At 43.0% G+C, this 21,250-nt stretch overlaps 1 protein-coding gene across 4 annotated transcripts in view; it reads left to right on the top strand.

Annotated features, from left to right (window-relative positions):
- The window catches only part of MUC2 (mucin 2, oligomeric mucus/gel-forming), a 49,601-nt gene that overhangs the window by 17,840 nt on the left and 10,511 nt on the right, over positions 1-21,250 (top strand). The window contains exons 23-38 of one of the 4 annotated variants that reach the window (XM_039728434.1): positions 5-244; positions 1,479-1,635; positions 2,703-2,831; positions 3,356-3,506; positions 4,211-4,254; positions 4,823-5,023; positions 5,367-5,396; positions 5,767-6,213; positions 6,786-6,962; positions 10,569-10,715; positions 14,961-15,146; positions 16,180-16,359; positions 17,391-17,564; positions 18,636-18,848; positions 19,071-19,690; positions 20,848-21,022. In XM_039728434.1, the coding sequence (XP_039584368.1) occupies positions 5-244; positions 1,479-1,635; positions 2,703-2,831; positions 3,356-3,506; positions 4,211-4,254; positions 4,823-5,023; positions 5,367-5,396; positions 5,767-6,213; positions 6,786-6,962; positions 10,569-10,715; positions 14,961-15,146; positions 16,180-16,359; positions 17,391-17,564; positions 18,636-18,848; positions 19,071-19,690; positions 20,848-21,022 (3,271 nt within the window). Of the gene's footprint in view, positions 1-4; positions 245-1,478; positions 1,636-2,702; positions 2,832-3,355; positions 3,507-4,210; positions 4,255-4,822; positions 5,024-5,366; positions 5,397-5,766; positions 6,214-6,785; positions 6,963-10,568; positions 10,716-14,960; positions 15,147-16,179; positions 16,360-17,390; positions 17,565-18,635; positions 19,691-20,847; positions 21,023-21,250 lie in introns of all 4 variants that reach the window. The other 3 variants (XM_039728432.1, XM_039728433.1, XM_039728435.1) reach the window with 3 other exon arrangements.

Here is a 21,250-nt window from a genome sequence, read left to right as displayed (position 1 = left end):
CCAGGGCAAAGTGTGTGGTCTGTGTGGCAACTTTGATGACAAAGCAAACAATGACTTTACAACAAGGAGTGGACTGCAGGACAATAATCCTCTGAATTTTGGAAATTCCTGGAAGCAATCTCCCATGTGCCCGGATGTCACAGAAGAGATTAAGCCCTGTGATCTGAAACCACACCGGAAGTCTTGGGCAGAGAAAGAATGCAGCATCATCCAGAGTGAAGTCTTCAAAATTTGTCACTCCAAGGTTTGTAGAAGACAGTGGGTGATGGGACAGCACAGTGCATTTCTGATAATGCAGAACCAAAAAGACCATCAGAAATGAATGAAGAGGTGGTTAAATAGATTGATCTTCAATTAAGTCTTGAGTACAGCTACAGGTGTCAGAACTTTCATGTGGCCTTAGTCAAAGTAGTCTGAGTCTCTGTGGCAATGGGACTGTGTCAGTGGTGGTGGCAGCCCCAGCTGTACAAACCCATATTCATCACCACAGTTTCACTGCTACTACTCTGCAAGTTAGCTTCAGAAATGTGTCCTGAACAGGTCTATGTTTGCTGCAGTTGCACCATCTCTTGTTGAGAGACAGTCAGTATTACTAGTACTGAAGGACCTTACAATCATCAGATCCATCTCCTGATGAAAATTCATATTAAACATGAAAGGTGGCTATTGAAGAGGCTACTACTTCTTGTAGTATTTAATCCACAAAAGGATCTTTTTACACACCACTGACATCACATAGTTTAGACAGACAGCTGCTAGTACTGTGCCTCCAAATTGTCACAGCAAACACTGACAGCCCACAGCTTCCAGAGTACAATGCACAGAGAGCACTCCTCTTTATTTCTCATCTCTGTCCTGATGCATGGTAATATGAACAACAATTTGTTCTTAAGTCACAGTGGAAAAGTCACAAACAATTATTAATTTAATTAATTAGTTATAATTTCCATGTGGTTTACTTCAGCAGCAAAAATCCAGTCTAAATTTCTCCTCTTGCAGTCTCAAATAAAAAAAAAAATTAAAAAAGCTTTTTTTTTAATGTGTCATTGGATTAACTCCAAAAACTGATAGGCACAAAATTGCATGCTTCATATTTGCTGTGAATGCAGCCTTTCTGACATTGTTCACCATTTGATTGGCAAAGCTTGCTGGAAGATAAGACTTCACTGGCATCAATTCAGCTTGGTTTTGGGAGCACTAAAATGGAACTCTTTTAGAAAATATGAGCACTGCCAGGGACTCTTACTTTGTTTTTTTCAGTCATAGCAACTCATGAAGGAACTATATTCTTTTAAGTCTATTATTCCCCAAAACATATAGAGCAGCTTCATGCCTGTAAGTGTTTGTGATTTGGTAACTAACTCTTGACACAGTCTCATTCCTTCCTAGTTCAACTCCCATATATCAACAGCTCTCAAACATATTTGTTTGAAGACTAATTTGGAGATGAACTGGAGCATCATTTTTTCCCCTGACAGGTGGACCCCCTTCCTTACTATGAGGCTTGTGTTCATGATGCCTGTTCCTGTGACAGCGGTGGGGACTGCGAGTGCTTCTGCTCTGCAGTTGCAGCGTATGCCCAGGAGTGCATCAAGGCTGAGGCCTGTGTTTTCTGGAGAACTCCTGATATCTGCCGTGAGTAACAGATAAACACAGCTGTATCTTTCTAGCTGCTGTCAGAAAGCCAGTCAAATAAATCATTAGTACTGTCACTGCAAGGTCATGCTGGATACTTGGTGAAACCTTTTCTCAGCATATCAGGGAACAAACAGGCTAGTAAATTTGTGTATTTCAACTGTCTTCTGTTCAGCCTGGCTCCTCTTCTCTTCTCTTCTCTTCTCTTCTCTTCTCTTCTCTTCTCTTCTCTTCTCTTCTCTTCTCTTCTCTTCTCTTCTCTTCTCTCTCTTTCAGTTGTTAAAATTACTCAGAATTTGATTTTAGCAAAAAATACATAGCACTCCCATGCTTTAGCACTGAACCTAATCAGTGTTATATATATTAAGCAGTGTCCATTAGTGGTGCTAGTACTCATACCAGTACATCATAAATTAATGTAAAATAGTATTTAAATTAATATTACCCAAAAAGTGCTGAAATCAAAATTTTGAGATTCTAAGTAGCAGAAATATATATTTTTTTAATTTAAAAATTCATTTAGATTCAGAAATTGGACTAATTGGAGCTTTTAAGTGTAAGAAGCCACTGAAACAAAAAATTGTAAGTTTAATTCAGCTCTGATATATAAGTTAATAGAAGCTCCTTCCTCTGTCTGTAGTCATCTAAGCTGAATTTAAGTTGTATTCATAATGGCTCATATGCTTCCTCTTGGACTTTCAGCCTGTGTGATACAGCAAGATGGAACTATTTTGTATGAAACTGAAAAATATTTAGGAGTTTGCTTGTAGCTATTGAAGAAAAATACTCTCAGAAATATACCTTTAATTTTAAACTAAAATAATTTATTTTAAATAGTTCTACTTTATGATTTGAAGCATTGTTACCCAGTGGCCTGAATATTTAAAATTTCAGTCTTGAGCACTAGTATTTTGATGTATCTTAAATTTAAGAAGAGTGGCAGAAAATCTTGTACCTCAAGAGAAATTTGGCCAGGTTAACTTGAAAATTGATGTAGCTTGTATCTTTAAATGCCTGCTCAGAAGCGCATCCTGAGTTTTTAATCAGCTTCTCTCTTTTCTCATCAGCGATATTCTGTGACTACTACAACCCTCGCAATGAGTGTGACTGGCACTACGAGCCTTGTGGCAGTAATATCACAACCTGCAGGATGATCAATAATGTCAGCACCAACTTTACAGTACCACTACTGGAAGGTAATAAATTCCTTACCATTTGACATTGTGTTTTGTATAACTTTTTTCAGATATCTTTTAATAATTATGGACTAGTCTGTCAACTTGATGAAATATTCCTATATCTTCTATGAAAAACCTGTTTGTTAGTGAATCCACTTCCATACTCCGCACAAAATTATTATTGATATAGTGATCTATACAAAAATTGGGGTGTTTCTTTGTCTTAAAATTACTAGTTGCCCATAGAAATGAGTATGAATCAGGGGTTTTCCCAAGGTATTGAACTAAAAAAAAGAAACTTCACTAGTGTTCATAAAAAAACTTATTTAATCCTCCTCACACCAGTATTATCAGTGAGAACTGTTGAAGCCTTTTGGAAGGGCTAATTGTCCGCAGTTTCATTTGAATGGGAAGTTTTAGATTTTTTTTTTTCACTATGCTTGATTCAGTGAGAATAGTTTACCTTCAGAAGGTAACATATCACCGAGTTAACTTTTTGTACTTTTTCTCCATCTTTATTCTGTTCTACCTGTCATCAATAGGTTGCTACCCCAGATGCCCTAAGGACAAGCCTATTTATAATGAAGAGACAAAGCAATGTGTGACCGAAGATCAATGTGGATGTTACCTGGAGGATGGAACCCATATACTCCCTGATCAAGAAGTACCCACAAAAGAAAACTGTACAATATGGTATATAAAAATTATTTGCAGTAATTCAGGAAGTAATTAGTGTATGCAGAGTCCTTAATTTACTTTACTGGGCCTCAAACAGAGATGCAGCTTCAGCTGAAGAGCTGGTATATTCTTGCATTTCTTAATTTTCCAAACCCATAATAATCCAGATTTCAGGTTGGTAGTGTTATTATAATAAGTGTATCAGCAAATTAATTAATTATACTTGTCAACTGTCATCAATTATATAATGAAACCTCAATGAACTTCTAAAACAACCTTTCAATTCTCACTGCTCTTTGGGAAGAGAGGTGCTGCTCTGCCTTGCATTCTTACTTAAAACTGGACTTCAAAATCACTCTAGTCTGAAATACTCTTGCCCTGAAAGAGATAGTGGAGTCCTAACTGTTCATGCTTAGAGTGTTAGCAATGACAGCACTTACACCTCTGGCTCTACATGGTGGCAAGAGAATAATCTGATCTAGCTGAAAGTTCACTCTGCAAAACAGTTGTTATTACAGTATTGCAACTTGCAATTAAACTGAAAGTGGTGACTTAGTTTGAAAGAAAAATGGTAGGCAATACTAGAAAATATACCCAGAAAAATATCTACTAGTGAATGAAGATCAAGTTACAAATATCTATGTTTCTATGCTCTTGAATCTGCTAACAGATGTCATAAAACATATCAACATTTTAATTTTTGAAAATTTTTATTTTAGTGTCTGTGATCCGTCAGGATCCATACAGTGCAAACCACTCCCAGGTAAATAATGTTTGGTTTTTTTCTGGAAACAAAAAGAAAAGAAAATGCACAGAACTGCTCTGTCTGACTTTACAGAGGCTTAGTATTGATTTAGAATAATTCTTTCCAGTGCTAGTTAAAGTTGTGACTGAAGAAAATTTGGCAGCACTTTTGTTGAACCTTGCTGTTAGTACTCCTGGTTAAACTTTTTTCTCATGCCCTTTCAGTCTTTCTCCCCATGTCCCATATACAAACTAATGGATTTCATTATGAATTTACACTTCCTGAACATGTAGTTATTAGTATAAAAGCGTTCAGGTAGTAAATTGCAATTATTATTTCTCTTAGAACATTTTAAAACTTACTTTCTAAGTTGTACTACCAGGCATTTTATTCAGGACTTTATTAAATATGTTCTTACATTGCTTTAAAGGTAAAGATAAATTAGCACAATATAGTAGATCTAAGCTCCAGGTACAGGTCTGAAAAACATGCATGACTCATGTAAATGCTCTCTTGTCCATAAGTATTTTGCCTCTGCCTCTTACATGGTAGTAGGAAAATTGCACAGTAAAGCTCTTTCTTGCAGGGTGTCCTTGTATCATCAATGGAACAAGTTATGAAGAGGGTGCTACTGTGGGACACGTACAGGACGGCGAGATATGTATAACATACATTTGTGCAGCAAATGGCTCTGTAGTTCCTGGTGAAGTCTATCCTTGTCCAACATCTTCACCTACAACCATCTCAACCTCCTCCCCTCACAGTACTCTTACCACCACCACCACAGGTAAATCATCAATACAGATGAGATCTAAAAAATTGGTTTTTTTAAGGAAAATACTTTAAATATAGAATGTACAATTATATGGGATTATAGTTGACACAGATAGAGCAATATTTATGGATTGTTTTATCACACCACACTAAGAAAGACTTTTAGCATTTTGAGTTGATTTATTTCTCAGGAAAAAAATTGTAAGTATAAATGTGTAGGGTGCCTTCCTATTTTTGAAAAAAAGTTAGCTTTTCAATATCCTAATGGGATAGTAGAAATAATGTTAGGAGTGTCAGAAAAAAAAAATACTATTATATTTCTTTTGAAATGATAATCTCTTTTTCTTGTATTTCAGTTTCCACTACAAGCCACCCAGTCACTACAAGTAAGTTATAAATACAAAACAATGTTGTTAAAAATGTCAAAGGGATATTTAAAGGAAGAGTAAATTAAAGACAATCAACACAGAAAAAATATATTTTAAACAAAAACGAATAATTTTTTTTTAAATAATTTCAAAAGTGTCATTAGTATAGAGAGAAAAATGACCTTTAAAGGCTTCAGCTTGGTGATTTTATTTTGATGCACAACTTCCAGTTTAAAAACCTAGTAATAGAGAACTGATTTTAGAACTCTTTTCTTTGGAAAGATTACAAATTGCAATGCAGTCCCCTAGTCCTTAATGGAAGAAAATAAAAAATGCATCTTTTCAGGATGTTCTCTGTAAAGACTGAAACCTCTGTCTTTTCTTGCAGCTCCATGCATACTCACAGAACTAATCTGTGATTGGACTGAGTGGTTTGATGTTAGTAAACCTGAAGAAGGTGGTGGTGACTATGAAACATATGATGAAATAAGAAAACATGGAAACAAAATATGTACAGCTCCTGAAAAAATTGAATGCAGGGCTAAGGATAAACCTGATGTGAGCTTAGAAGAACTTGGTCAGAAAGTAGAGTGTAACGTTAAATATGGGCTAATCTGTAAAAATGATGAGCAAGATGTAACTATGTGGCCACTCTGCTATAATTATGAAATCAGAGTAAACTGTTGTGAGTGGCAGGAAGTTCCTTGTGGGCCTACAGTTACACCTACTATACCTTCAACTGCAACCACCACCCAGACAACTATAAGCAGCACCACTACAACCAGGACTACAACAGAAATTACCACCATGCCCATACACATCCATTCCACAACATGTGAGTATACACCATCAGTCCTCACCCTGTTAACTTCAACATCTCCAGGTATTTAACTGAAAAATAGTCCATGATCTTTGCCTTTGGAGAAATATAGGGCTCATGGCTACTGAAGGCAGGTCACAATCATAGAAAATGTTGGTCTGCAAGGAAGCCTTACTTAGGAGAGTTTTGACTTTTAAGTTTCTGCTGGAGTATTCCCAAAAGGACCTGCTGTGTGAGAAAACAGTAGGCCATGCTTCAAACTGCTGTTGCTAGAGGCATTGTCTGGGTGGGACTGCACAGGCTTCCTTCTTCAGGCTGACATTGTCTTGCTGATTTTATGAGAAGCACTTTCCAGCATTATGCCTAATCTCTTCACTAGGAAAAGAGGTTCATGACCCTCTCTGTGCATGGATGTCAAGGATTCTGCTTTCTACAGACAGAAAGCCAGGGATGGTGCTAGGGACCTTTGCAGTGCTCTCTAGCTGTGTGGCCACTGCCTCATGCATAGCTTCTGTTCAGTTCCTCTTCAGTCCCACTCATGCCTCTGTGCCTTTGTCTCTTTTCTCTGTCCCTGCTGTTTCTAACAGCCCCAACTCCACCCACACCAAGCACACCAAAATCGACAACCACTCCCTCCACGCCGGAGACTCCCACCACCACCAGCACCCCGACAACAACCACCACTGGACCACCAACGCCCACCTCAACTACTTCAAGCACATCCTCACCAACACCAACATACACCACCACCACACCAACTCCAGGTACTTCTCTGGACTGTTCTCTGATGAGTTCCTTTGCTGTGGGAGAAATTAAGCTGCCTTGGCCCCTCCTTTAGTGTGTCTCCATGGGATTGCAGATTGGAGGAATTACTGTTCATCCCCTCAAGTGCCCTGTGGTCAAAGTTGGCCTTTTGGCCAGCTGGTTAAAAAGAACAGGGATTTAGGGATCCTAGGGTGAAGGTCTTGGCTTCCCTGATTCAAAAGACTCCCAGGTAAAATTTCATGCTGGTGCCCAGCTTAGAGAGGTGCTGAACTGATGGAAATTCTTGATTTTCCTGCTGTTGGACCTTGTCCTGGCCAGAATGTAGTCACTGGACCCACAGATGGAGGGGTATTGGAGTGAGGCTTTATTCTGCGATACTCTCATTCTAGGAACAGCTGGGCAGAATTTCTTCCCTTTTTTCTCCTCGTTTGGCATGTCAGTACAAGTGCATAAAAATGGTTCTAGATCTTAGAAGCAGGAATTACACTGGGAGACTTTTGGAAACAGTTTTATAATAAAAAATGCCACTTCTTGTGAACTATACCCTTTTGCTGATGACATCTGCAACTCTGGGAAGTTGCAGATGACTGATGTCTCTAGAACTCTGGGAAGCCCTTCATCAGGCTGAAATACCACCAGAGGGAAATTTCATGAGAGTCAGGCATGAACTTACTCCTCTTCCCACTTTCATCTCTGACAATGAATTCACCACACAGCTCTTACTGAAAGGATTTATGAATTGTTCAGGTAGTGAGGCAGAGATAGAAAGTGCCAGCGGCTTAAAAAGCATTACACGTCCTCATCACTTAGCTATTGGTAGGTCTCTCTTATTTGGTGAGAAGCACCTTCCAGAACCATCCCCAGTCTCCTAGCTAGGAAAGGAGGACCATCATTCTTTATGTGCATGGATTTCAAGGATTTTTCTCTCTGGGGCCAGAATGGAAGGGTTGGTGCTAGGGATCTCTGCTCAGCTAACGGTGGGCTGACCCCGTTACTGGATCAACAACCACCATCTCAACTCCTGAAAGTATGTTCCCAGCAGAAGTAATTCCCGCCAAATTCCAGTGTATCTAACTACACAGCCAACAAATAATTATCTGATTCATCTGTCATTTCTCACCTTGCACTGGGAGTACTGAAGGTCTGACAGTACCTCCATTTGTGGCTCTGGATGGGATTGGGAATGCATGTAACTTCTGGATGTCTTAGGAAATGTCATGTGCCCAAAGCCATCATTTTGGTCTGGCTGTTTCAGAGGGAACAATTATTTAGGGGTCTTGGCGAGAATGTTTTGACTTCCTTGACTCAGCAGTGCTTCCGGAAGGCATTCCATCCAGGTGCCTCATCTTGTAGAGATTCTGAAGCAATGGAATCCTTCCTTTTACCCCTGTTGTTTGTTAATCCTTCAGCTGGCCAGAATGTAGTCACAGACCCATGGAGTGCAATTGGAGTGGGACTTGGTCTTGTGACACTTGCATTTCAGGCTCTGTTTGGGGACAGTTCTGTATAGTTTCCCACCTTTCTATTCCTCCTTTACCCTTGTACCGTTGATGGTGTTCAGCTACTCTAGGTGTAAGAAGGAAGGATTTTTTGGCAGGATTTTGGGAACAGTTTCAGTAGTTTCAGTCTGCATACTACCCTTTGCTGTGAACTGTCGTCTTTGGCTGATCAGATCCACTAGTGCACTGGGGAGCCCTTTATCAGGCTGACACTGGAAAATCACATGACAAACAGGCAGCAAGATATCCCTGTGCATGCTTCCTTCCCTTACCACACATTCCCATCTCAGGTCTTACTCCAGTGTGTAGTGAGGTGCTCAGGTAATGAGGCAGAGCTAGAAAGCTCCAGCAAGTTTGGAAGCATTACTGCTCCTCATTTCTTACCTATTGGTAGGTCATTCTGACTTTGTAAGAAGCACCTTCCAGCACCATTCCCAGTGTCCTACTTAGGAGAGGAGGGCCATGACGCTCTCTGTGCATGCATGTCAAGGATTCTGCTTTCTGGGGCCAGAGCAGGATGATTGATTCTGGGGGCCTTTGTTGTTCTAAGGGTGGGCTGACCTGTCTAGGTCTGTGGCCACTGCCTGATGCACAGCTTCTGTTGCATTCACATTGAGTCCCACTGATGCCTTTGTGCCTTTGTCTGTTTTCTCTGTCCCTGCTGTTTCTAACCTCCCCAACTCCACCCACACCCAGCACACCAAAATCGACAACCACTTCCACGTCACCGGAGACTCCCACGACCACCACCAGCCCTCCAAGCACAACAACAACAACAACAACAACGGTTATTGGATCAACCACCACCATCTCAACTCCTGAAAGTATGTTCCCAACAGAAGTAATTTCCACCAAATTCCTCTGTATCTAACTACCAACAGCTGATGTCTTTGTGCCTTTGTCTGTTTTCTCTGTCCCTGCTGTTTCTAACAGGCACAACTCCATCCACACCAAGCACAGTGTCCTCTACAACAGGGCCGCCAACCCGTCCCACCACCACTGCCAGCACCTCGATGCCCCCCAGCAGCTCCACCAGCATCAGCACCCCGAGCACGACAACAGTTACTAGACCGCCAACACCCACCTCAACTGCTCCAAGCACATCCACGCCCACACCAACATACACCACCACCACACCAACTCCAGGTGCGTCTACATTTTGTGCTCTCACATGTTCCCCTGCTGTTGGAGTATTGAAGGTCCGTCAGCACCTCTTTCTGCCCCTGTATGGAATCAGGATGGGTATAATTTTCAGGTATTCCAGGAAATGGGCTGGTCCTACCCTGGTGTTTTGGGCTGGCTGCTTCATAAGGAACAAGAATTCAGGGGTCATGGGAGAAGGTCTTGGCTTCCCTGACTCAATAGGGCTCTAAGGAGGTAGAGCATGCTGGTGTCCAGCTTAGAGAGATGTTAAACTGATGAGAAATGTTGCTTTTGCTGGTTTTGGGCCATCTTTCTGCTGGTCAGAATGGAACCACTGGATCCATGGAGTTCAATGGGAGTAGGGCTTGGTCTACTGGCAGTGGCATATCAGGTTCTGTTTGGGCACAGCTGTGCTAAGTTTTTTCCCCTCCGCCTTCTCAGTGATAACAGTTGTCAGTTGTAATAGCTGTAGTAATGAAAGATTCCCCTGCCAGACTTTTGGGAACAATTTCTCTCTGCAGACTGCCCCTTGCTGTGAACTGTAGCCTTTCATGAGATTTACTAGTGCCCAGGGAAGTCATTCATCATGCCTTCATTGCACTACAGGGATATCACATGACGATCAGACAGGAATATATTCACAGAATAAGTTAGGTCAGAAAAAAATCTCTGAGATCATCATGTCCAGCCTTTGCCTGAACACCACAATGTCACCTAGATGATGTGCTAAGTGCCACATCCACTTTTGTCTTAAAAGCCGCCGGACACTGTGGCTCTGCCACCTCCTTGGGCAGTCAATTGCAGTGTCTAATCATTTGTTCTCTGGAGATATTCCTCCTAACATCCAACTTAAACCTCCCGCAGCATAACTGCCTTATGCACAGCTTCTGTTGAGTTCACACTGAATCCCACTGATGCCTTTGTGCCTTTGTCTGATTTCTCTGTCCCTGCTGTTTCTAACAGGCCCAACTTCATCCACACTGAGCACACCAAAATCGACAACCACTTCCACGTCACCGGAGACTCCCACCACCACCACCAGCCCTCCAAGCACAACAACAACAACAACCACTGTTACTGGATCAACAACAACCATGTCAACTCCTCAAAGTATGTTCCCAAAAGCAATAATTCTCACCAAAACCCCTCTGCCCCCAGGAACAGAATCAACAAATAATTTCTGGTTCTGTTGTCATGTCTGGCCTTGCTTTGGGAGTAGTGAAGGTCCATGAAACACCTCTATATGTGTCTCTAGGTGGGATCAGGGATGGGTGTAACTTCTGGGAGTCCCAGGAAAAGTTCTGTGGCCAAATCTGACCCTTGGGCTGGCTGTTTCATAAGGAACAAGGATTTAGGGGTTCTTGGGGGAAGGTCTTGTCTTTCCTGACTCAACAGTGCTTCAAGGAGGTATTTCATGTTGGTACCCAGCTTAGACAGATGCTGAACAAATGGGCAACATTGCTTTTGCAGCTGTTGGACCGTGTCCTTCAGCTGTCCAGAATGTAGTCACTGGACCCATGGAGTGCAATTGCAGTGGGACTTGGTCTTGTGGAAGTGCATTTCAGGCTTTGTTTGGGCTCAGCCCTTTCTCCTCCTCCTGTGCCCTCTCAGTGTTAGTGCTTGTCAGCTGACAGACATGCAAGAAGGGATGATTTTCCTGCCAGCCCTTGAGGGAATAGTTTCCCTCTGCAGACTGCCTACTGCTGTGAACTTTTGGTCTTTGGCTGACACCTCACCTGGTGAGATCCACTAGTGCCCAGGGAAGCCCTGCATGAGGCTGACATTGAAATACAGGGGGAATCACATGCCAATCTGACATGAACATACTCCTGGGCATGCTTTCCTTCCCAGCTTCCACTCTTATCTCCAATTTCATGAATTAGTGAGGTGTTCCAGTAATGAGGCAGAGATAGGAAGCTCCAGCCAGATCCAAAGCATTGCTCCTCCTCATCTCTTACCTATTGGTTGGTCTGTCTGATTTTGTGAGAAGCACCTTCCAGCACCGTCTTTAATCTTTTCACTAGAAGAGGAAGGCCATGACCCTCTCTGTGGATGGATTTCAAGGATTCTGCTTTCTATGGCCAGAAAGGAAGGGCTGGTTTTGGGGACGATTGTTGTGCTAATGGTGGGCTGACCTGTTTAGTTCTGTGGCAGCTGCCTCATGTGCAGTTTCTGTTGAGTTTCTGTTGAGTCCCACTGATGCCTTTGTGCCTTTTTCTGTTTTCTCTGTCCCTGCTGTTTCTAACAGCCCCACCTACGAAGACACCGAGCACACCAGAAACTCCCATCATCACTTCCAGCACCACGATGCCCCCCAGCAGCACCACCAGCATCAGCACCCCCAAGACAACAACAACAACTGTTACTGGCTCATCAACAACATTCTCAACTACTTCAAGCACATCCCCACCCATATGGGAACATACAACCACCGTATCAACTCCAGGTAGTTCTGCCTTGCCTGATCTTGTATCCCCTTGCTTTGGGAGTAATGAAGATCTGTTAGCACCTCCATTTGTGCCTCAGTATGGAATTGGGGATGGCTGTAACTTCTGTGCATGCCATGAAATGTCCTTGGTTGAAGCTGGAACTTGTGTTGGCTGTTTCAGAAGTGATGAGAATTCAGGGTTCCTTGTGAGAAGCTCTTGGCTTCCATTACTCAACAAGTATCTAAGAAGGTATTTCATGCTGGCACTCCTGCTGGGCTTAGATGCTAACTTGATGGGGAATCTTGAGTTCTTGTTAGACCTTGTCCTTCATCTGTCAAGAATGTAGTCAGTGGACTTAAGGTGTGAAATTGCAGTGGGGATTACTCTTGTGGTACTGCAATTTCAGGTGCTTTCTGGGAAAAATTTTGTAGACTTTATTCACTATCTTCTCTGCCATTGCAATGTCAGCACTAGTGGATGCCATTGTTTATAGATGTAGAAAGCAAGGATTTCTGTGACAGGCTTTTGGGAACAGTTTCACTCTGCAGACTGTCACTTCCTCTGAAGTGTGGTCTTTGGCTGATGAGATTCACTAATCCTCTGGGAAGCCCTTGAGAGGGCTGACATCCAATCACTGGTATATCTTATGACAACGAGGCAGGAACATATTCCTGTGTGTGCTTTGTTCTTAAACCACACAATCCCCTCTCAGCTCGTGCCCTAGGATTTGTTGAGGTGTTCAGGTAATGAGGCAGAGATAGAAGGCCACAGCCAGATCCAATGCATTACTTCTCCTCATCTCTTGCTTGGTCTCTCTGATTTTGTGAGAAGCACCTTCCAGAACCATCCCCAGTCTCTTCAGAAAGAAAGGAAGGACTCTGTGCATGAATGTCAAGGATTCTGCTTTCTTGGGCAAGAAATAGAGGGGGTGGTGCTAGATGGAAAGGGAGGAGTGGTTCTGGGGACCTTAGTTTTCCTAAGGGGGGCTGACCTGTCTAGGTCTGTGGCCACTGCCTGATGGGCAGCTTCCGTTGAGTTCACATTGAGTCCCACTGATGCCTTTGTGCCTTTGTCTGTTTTCTCTGTCCCTGCTGTTTCTAACAGCCCCAACTCCACCCACACCAAGCACGCCAAAATCGACAACTACTTCTACGTCACCGGAGACTCCCACGACCACCACCAGCCCTCCGAGCACAACAACCACTGTTACTGGTCCACCAACACCCACCTCAACTACTTCAAGCACATCCTCTCCCACGCCAACGTACACCACCACCTTATCAACTCCAGGTACTTTTAAATTTTGTAGTCTCATATGTTCTTTGCCTTTGGGAGTGCTGGGTGTCTGTGAACACCTATTTTTTTGCCTCTGTATTGCATCAAGAATGAATTAACTTCGGGACAGTCCCTGAAACAGCCTTTCCCCGTAGCTGGCTCTTCATCTCTGTTTCAGAAGGAACCAGGACTTAGTAGCTTTTGCTGCTGTTAGACCTTGCCTTCCAGCTGACCAGAGTGGTGTCCCTGGCGTGTAATGAAGTGGGGCTTGATATTGTAACATTTGCATTTCAAGCTCTCTTTAGGCACAGATGTATGGTCTTTCTTCCTTCTCTCTTGCTCCTTTCCCATGTCAATACCAATGCTTCTCAACTATTATAGATGCAGGAAGAAGGCATTCCTCTGCCATGCTTTTGGAAACAGTTTCACTCAGCAGACTGTGACTTTCTGTGAACTATGGTCTTTGCCTGACAAAATTCACTATTACTCTGAGAACTCCTGACATCAGAAAACCACATGCCAATCAGCCAGGAACATATTCCTGTGCATGCTTCCTTGCCTGATCACAGCTTCCCATCTCAGCTCTTTCCTGAGGATTTAGTGTGGTGTTCTAGATAATGAGGCAGAGATATAAAATTCCAGCATGATCAAAAGCATTGCTCCTTCTCATCTCTTACCTGTTGGTAGGTCTTTCTGATTTTTTGCAAAGCACCTTCCAGCACCATCCCCTTATTCTCTTCCCCCCTTAGTCTCTTATTAGGAGAGGAGGGCTATGAGTGTGTGCACAAATTTCAAGGAGTTTGCTTTCTGGGGCCAGAAAGGAAGGGCTCATCCTAGGGATCTTTGCTGTACTAAGGGTGGACTGGCCTCTCTAGTTCTGTGGCAACTGCCTCCTGCACACCTTCTGTTCAGCTCCTATTGAGTCCCACTCATGTATTTGTGTAGTGCAATTGCAGTGGGACTTGGTCTTGTGGAAGTGCATTTCAGGCTCTGTTTGGGTTCAGTTTTGTAGACTTTCCTCCTTTTCTCCTCCTTCTGTGCCCACTGTATGTGCTAGTTGTGTTGTCAGTTGTTAAACATGTAAGAAGGAATGATTGTCCTGCCAGCCTTTTTGGGAACTTTGCAGACTGCCTTTTGTTGTGAACTGTAATTTTTGGGTGATGCTATCTCTGATGAGATCCACTAGTGCCCAGGGAAGCCCAGCATCAGACTGACGTTGGAACACAGAAGGAATCACATGCCAATCATGTGCATGCTTCCGTCCTTGATTGCAGCTTCCCATTTCAGCTCTTACACCAGGATTTAGCAAAGTGTTCAGATAATGAGGCAGAGACAGAAAGGCCTAGCTGGATACAAAGCATTGCTCCTCCTCATCTCTTACCTATTGGTTGGTCTGTCTGATTTTGTGAGAAGCACCTTCTGGCACCATCTTTAATCTCTTCACTAGGAGAGGAAGGCCATGACCCTCTCTGTGCATTCTATGGCCAGAAAGGAAGGGCTGGTTCTGGGGACTGTTGTTGTGCTAAGGGTGGGCTGACCTGTTTAGTTCTGTGGCCACTTCCTGATGCACAGCTTCTGTTGAGTTTGCATTGAGTCCCACTGATGCCTTTGTGCCTTTGTCTGTTTTCTCTGTCCCTACTTTTTCTAACAGCCCCAACTCCACCCACACCAAGCACACCAAAATCGACAACCACTTCTACGTCACCAGAGACTCCCACGACCACCACCAGCCCTCCAAGCACAACAACCACTGTTACTGGACCACCAACACCCACCTCAACTACTTCAAGTGCATCCTCACCAACACCAACATACACCACCACCACACCAACTCCAGGTATTTCTCTGTCCTGTGCTGTTGCTTGCTCCCGTCCTGTTGCCCTGAAGGTACATGAGCACCTCAAATTTTGCATCTCAGATAGATCCAGGATGGGTATAACTTCAGGGCAACACTGGAACAGCCTTTGTTTAAAACTTGCCTTTCATCTGGCTATTGAAGAAGGAAAAATGTTTTGTCGTTCTGGGGAAAAGGTCTTGGCTTCCCTGACAGAGAGCCTGCTATGAAAAATTTTGTGCTCCTGCTGGACCTTGGTTGCACAGATGCTGAACTGATGGGAAATCTTGCCTTTTTTGCTGCTGGACCTTGTCCTTCAGCTGGCCAGAATTTAGTCACTGCTTTGGGTTTTTTGGCACTGGCATTTTAGGCACTATTTGTGCATAACTGTGTAGACATTCTTCCCTCTCTCCTGTTCCTTTGCCCTGTTAGTGCAAAAATGTTTTAGTGGTTATAGATGTAGGAAGAAGGATTCTTCTGCCATCCTTTCAGAACAGTTTCATTCTGCAGACTGTGACATTCTTTGACCTGCTTCTTTGGCTGATCAGATCCACTAGTACTCTGAGAATCCACTACTCAAGGCAACATTGAGAAAACCACATGCCAATCAGGCAGGAACATATGCTGTACATACTTCCTTCCCTGATCACAGATTCCCATCTCAGCTCTTACTCCCTGAGTTAGTAGTCAGGTAATGAGGCAGAGATAGAAAGCCCTGGCCAGATCCACAGCATTACTGCTCCTCATCTCTTACCTATTGGTAGGTCTCTCTGATTTTGTGAGAATCACCTTCCACCACTATGGGCAGTCTCTGCTAGGAGAGGAGAGCCATGATACTTTCTGTGCTTTGATTACAAATATTCTGCTTTCTACAGACAGAAAGCCAGGGCTGGTGCTAGGGACCATTGCTGTGCTAAGCTGAGCTCTCTAGCTCTCTGCCAGCTGCCTCACGTGCAGCTACTTTTCAGTTCACATTGAGTCCTACTGATGCCTTTGTGCCTTTGTCTGTTTTCTCTGTCCCTGCTTTTTCTAACAGTCCCAACTTCATCCACACCAAGCACACCAAAATCAACGACTCCACTGACGGAGACTCCCACCTCCACCACCAGCCCTCCAAGCACAACAACCACTGTTACTGGACCACCAACACCCACCTCAACTACTTCAAGTGCATCCTCACCAACACCAACATACACCACCACCACACCAACTCCAGGTACTTCTCTGTCCTGTGCTGTTGCTTGCTCCCTTCCTGCGGTTGCCCTGAAGGTACATGAGCACCTCAAATTTTGTGTCTCCGATGGATCTGGGATGGGTGTAACTGCAGAGCATCCCTGGAAGAGCCATTGCTTAAAACTTGTCTTTCATCTGGCTATTGAAGAAGGAAAAATGTTTTGTGGTTCCGGGCAAAAGATCTGGTCATCCCTCATTCAAAAAGCTCAGAGGAGGTGTTTCATACTGATGCTCAGCTTACACAGATCTTGAAGTGATGGGAAATCTTGCCTTTTTTTGCTGCTGGACCTCGTCCCTCAGCTGGCCAGAACATATTCACTGGACATATGTGCAATTGTGGCATGGCTTTGGTTTTTCAGTACTGGCATTTTAGGCACTGATTGGACATAACTGTGTAGGTCTTCTTCCCACTCTCCTGTTCCTTTGCCCTGTCAGTGCTAATGCTTGACAGCTGTTATAGATGTAGGATAGGATATGCTTTTGGAAAGAGTTTCATTCTGCAGACTGTGACTTTCTGTGAACTGTAGTCTTTAGCTGATCAGATCCACTAGTACTCTGAGAAGCCACTTACCAGGATGACATTGAGAAAACCACATGCCAGTCAGGCAGGAAGATACTGCTGGGCATGCTTCCTTGCCTGATCACAGCTTCCCATCTCAGCTCTTTCCTGAGGATTTAGTGTGGTGTTCTAGATAATGACATGGAGACAGAAAGCCCCAGCAAGATCAAAAGCATTGCTCCTTCTATCTCTTACCTATTGGTAGGTCTTTCTGATTTTGTAAGAAGTACTTTCCAGCACCATCTCTTTGCTAAGAGGGAAGGGACCTGACCCTGTGTGTGCATGGGTTTCAAATATTGTGCTTTTTGGGACTAGAAAGGAAGGGCTGGTGCTAGGCTAGTCTGGCCTCTCTAGCTCTGTGGCTGCTGCCTCATGTGCAGCTTCTGTTGAGTTTGCATTGAGTCCCACTGATGCCTTTGTGCCTTTCTTTTCTCTGTCCCTGCTGTTTCTAACAGGCCCGACTTCATCCACACTGAGCACGCCAAAATCGACAACCACTTCCACGTCACTGGAGACTCTCACCACCACCACCAGCCCTCCAAGCACCACAACCACTGTTCCAATTACCCCCACAACTCCTGAAAATATTAACACCATAACCCCGTCGGTTCCACCCACTGAAGCACAAAGTAATTCCCAGGGTTTCATGTTCTTTGCTGATTTTAGAAAGCAGGATTTATTGGCAGCTTAACACGTGTTTTAGTTTCTAAACTGTGCACTAATGTAGTTGATTGTATTTCAAAAACATCCCATCTGACCTTTCAGCAGCAATGTTATATCCCCTACTGTCCCAGTTCATCTGCCTCTGTTAAAGGGCATGAAGTACACGAAGGAGTTTGCCTGTTCCCACCCAAATGTAAATTAGTTTTCATTGAAGGACTGTCCTTGTGGGTTGCCTGGGCAAAAGCAGTGCATCTTAATTCTTCTAGCATTATTACTGCACTCTTATTATGTACACAGTGCTTCTCTCTCTACCATGTGTCACTTATATTATGCTATAAAAGCACAAATAGATAGCTCTGATGCTGGCCTGTGAGAGTCATGAACATTTTTTAACATCCTAATCAAAAACTATGTTAAAGGAGTCTCCATTAACAATCATAATGAAAACTGGCCATGTGAAAAAGTAGAAAAGAGTATTTTGGGTCCGTAGCATTCCAAAATAGCTTGTGTGTGAGTAGTCTTAAAGGCCTTGGCATTAGAAATGGAACACAGACTGCTCCACAAACAGCTGTTTCTGTAGAGTCAAATGACTCTGACTATAATCATGCCAGTGGTGGTATGAACGTGCCACATGAAGCAGCACAGGGAATAATGGTCTTTCCATAGAATATAGTATGATAGCAATACAGTATTAACCAGAGTTCATTGAGCTACTCAATGTATTCCGCATGGATCTTGGACTGCTGGACTCTTCCATGCAATATAAAGTTTTAATACTGTGGAAGATGTCCCCCTCTGACACTGATTGTTGATAAAGTGTTTATATCAATGTCTACTATGCAAGAGGCAGGATATTTTGTTAATAATCCCTCAGTGATTAGCAAAACCATTAATAAAACAATTTCTGCTTTATTTCTATCTAAAGATCCTATGCTTAGGCTTGTTGAACTATGTATGCTTAGTGGAAAATGAGATGACATTAGGAACAACATGCAATTTCCCTACTTAAAATACTCTGTTTTCTTCCTATCTTAAAGAGACACCTGAACCAGAGGTGCCGACAACAGCAAGCACTCCAGTTACTCCTTCAGTTACCCCACTGCCAACAACAAGAACGACAGAAATAAGTACAGTGTCTACTGCAAGCACCACTAGTCAAAAGTCAACATCACCAGTGTCAACAAGCCCAGTGACAACTACCACATCTGAAGTCACTGAAACAACATCAACCCCCCAGACCACTACTTCAGGCCCCACACCCTCAAGATCCACCAGCACCACACCAGTAACAGAAACAACTATCCATGAGACCACTACCACCAGGATCCCAACCCCTCCAACAGGATTCCCTACCCCCACTTCCACCCCTGGTACCACCACAACGTCGGGAACAAGCAGCAGTACAGGAACACAACCACCAGTATCAACAACCCCATTCACTGGAACATCAACCCCTAAGACCACCACTTCAGGCCCCACACCCTCAAGATCCACCAGCACCACACCAGTAACAGAAACAACTATCCATGAGACCACTACCACCAGGATCCCAACCCCTCCAACAGGATTCCCTACCCCCACTTCCACCCCTAGCACCACCACCACCTCGGGACCCAGCAGCCCTACAGTATCAACAACCCCATTCACTGGAACAACATCAACCCCCAAGACCACCACTTCAAGCCCCACACCCTCAGTGTCCACTCCCCCCACCACCACAGTAGGAACAGAAACAAGTACCCCAAGGACAACCTCTGCAACTGTTACTACTCCAACAACATCACCTACATCAACGAGCCCTGTGTCAACCACCACTTCTGGTACTACTCCAACAGAAAGCTTTACAACCACTTCAGGAACCACCTCTAGTAGTTTTATCACAGTCAATGCAACAACCAGCATCTCCACGACCTTCAAAACTCTTCCCCCTGTCTCAACTACTACATCTGGGCCTACTGCAACATCAACTGCAGTCACCATTACAGGAAGTTCTACACACAGCACAACTCCTCCAGTTAATGGTTCAACTACAGGTCTAACACCAACCACTCCCAAAAAAACTTGTACTATTTTCCCTAATGAATCTTATGAGGTGAGTAGATTTCATGATTTCATTGTGTTTTGGATGGAGACTAGACATATAACTTCAATATTAGTAACATAAAGAGTAGGCATTAATCTGGATAGGAAAGGAAGTATCAGTCTGTTCTATTTCTTTAGTTTTCTTGGGCATCAGCAGGACTTCCAGCAATACTTGGATTGCTAGCTTACATATTGCAATTAGCAAGGGTAATTTTTAAAAAGCTTTCTGCAAGGTGCTAGATCTCAGTTCAGTGTTTGTCTTTGTTGTAGGATAGCTCTGATGAAGAGGAAACCAAGAGCTAAGTGGTCCTAAGCTATCTTTTCTATTTCTGCTTTTGAATAAGTCCAGAGTGGGTAAAAGTTGTTTGTGTGTTTACATTGCAGCCCAACAAAAATCCACAGGGCTGAATTTGGAATGAATCATGCTTGTTCGCAGACTGGTTTTAGGGGAGGACTGTGAAACAGATCACTGCATTCACTGCTTGTGAAATTTGACTCAAGACTTTTTTGGTTTTGTTTTTCTTTTGAATCTTCTGCCTTTGACATAGACAAGTTTGTGTCTTGTACATTTCTAAAACCTCATCATAGTTTAGATGCCTACCAACTTGCTCAGTAGATCTGCAGGAATAAAAATTATACATGTCTGCAAAACTGGTAGAAGAGAGAAGAAAACTCATACAATTGCAATGCATGAGCATAATCACCTTGGACATTTTTCCCTGAACAGTTGGTGTTCACTGTAGCTTTAGCTATTAATCTGTTCTAGGCATTCCTGGAAAGGAATTGATCATATATTGGTCATTCATATTGATCAGTGTCTTTCACTGTTCTTTAGAGAGTGTTAAGGTGATAAGATTAGGTGAGACATCTCACTTTGAGATAGCTGAAACTAGAAAAGGTGATTCGCATTTCAGTTTACTGTCTTGATCTTTGTGAGTAATGCTTTCCATTTAGCAGCTCTCAGTTGTTCTGTTCATATTGCAGACCTAGATAGTGCTGACTGATGCACTTCCATCCTATTTTCAGATTTCTGATAGGGGAAAACTTGTCAATAAACATATGTTTTTTTAGAAACCTGCAGAAGATATTCAGGCATAACTATTGTCAGTCTCACTGCTTCCTAAAGGTTTGTTTCTGTCTCCCCCCTCCCCCTCTCTTCAAAAACAGCAAGGTGACTCATGGATGCTGTGTAACTGCACTAAGGTTATATGTATAGAAGACAACATTGTCCAGGTGATTCCAATAATCTGCAATCCACCTCCAAAACCCACCTGTGCCAATGGACTGTCTCCTGTGCCAGTCATGGATGAGGATGGATGCTGTTGGCACTGGGAGTGTGATTGTAAGTATATATTTTATTGAATATTTAATCTCCTGAGGAAACAATACTATTGTCAAGACCAACAATATTTATCAGGGAACAAGTATTGTGCAAAGCTGTGACTCAGTCTTCTAGTGTTGGTTAGAATGCTCTGTTGATTCTTTTTAGCTAATTGAATTATTGGCTTAAGTTGCCATTATCCCTATATAACTGTTGTGTTAGTAGAGTAAATTGGTCTCCCAAAGAAGG

Source organism: Passer montanus, unplaced genomic scaffold, assembly GCF_014805655.1.
Source record: "Passer montanus isolate IOZ18808 unplaced genomic scaffold, ASM1480565v1 scaffold65, whole genome shotgun sequence".
NCBI lineage: Eukaryota > Metazoa > Chordata > Aves > Passeriformes > Passeridae > Passer > Passer montanus.
Note: the sequence above shows the minus strand (reverse complement) of the source record. Positions and strands in the feature narration are given on the sequence as shown.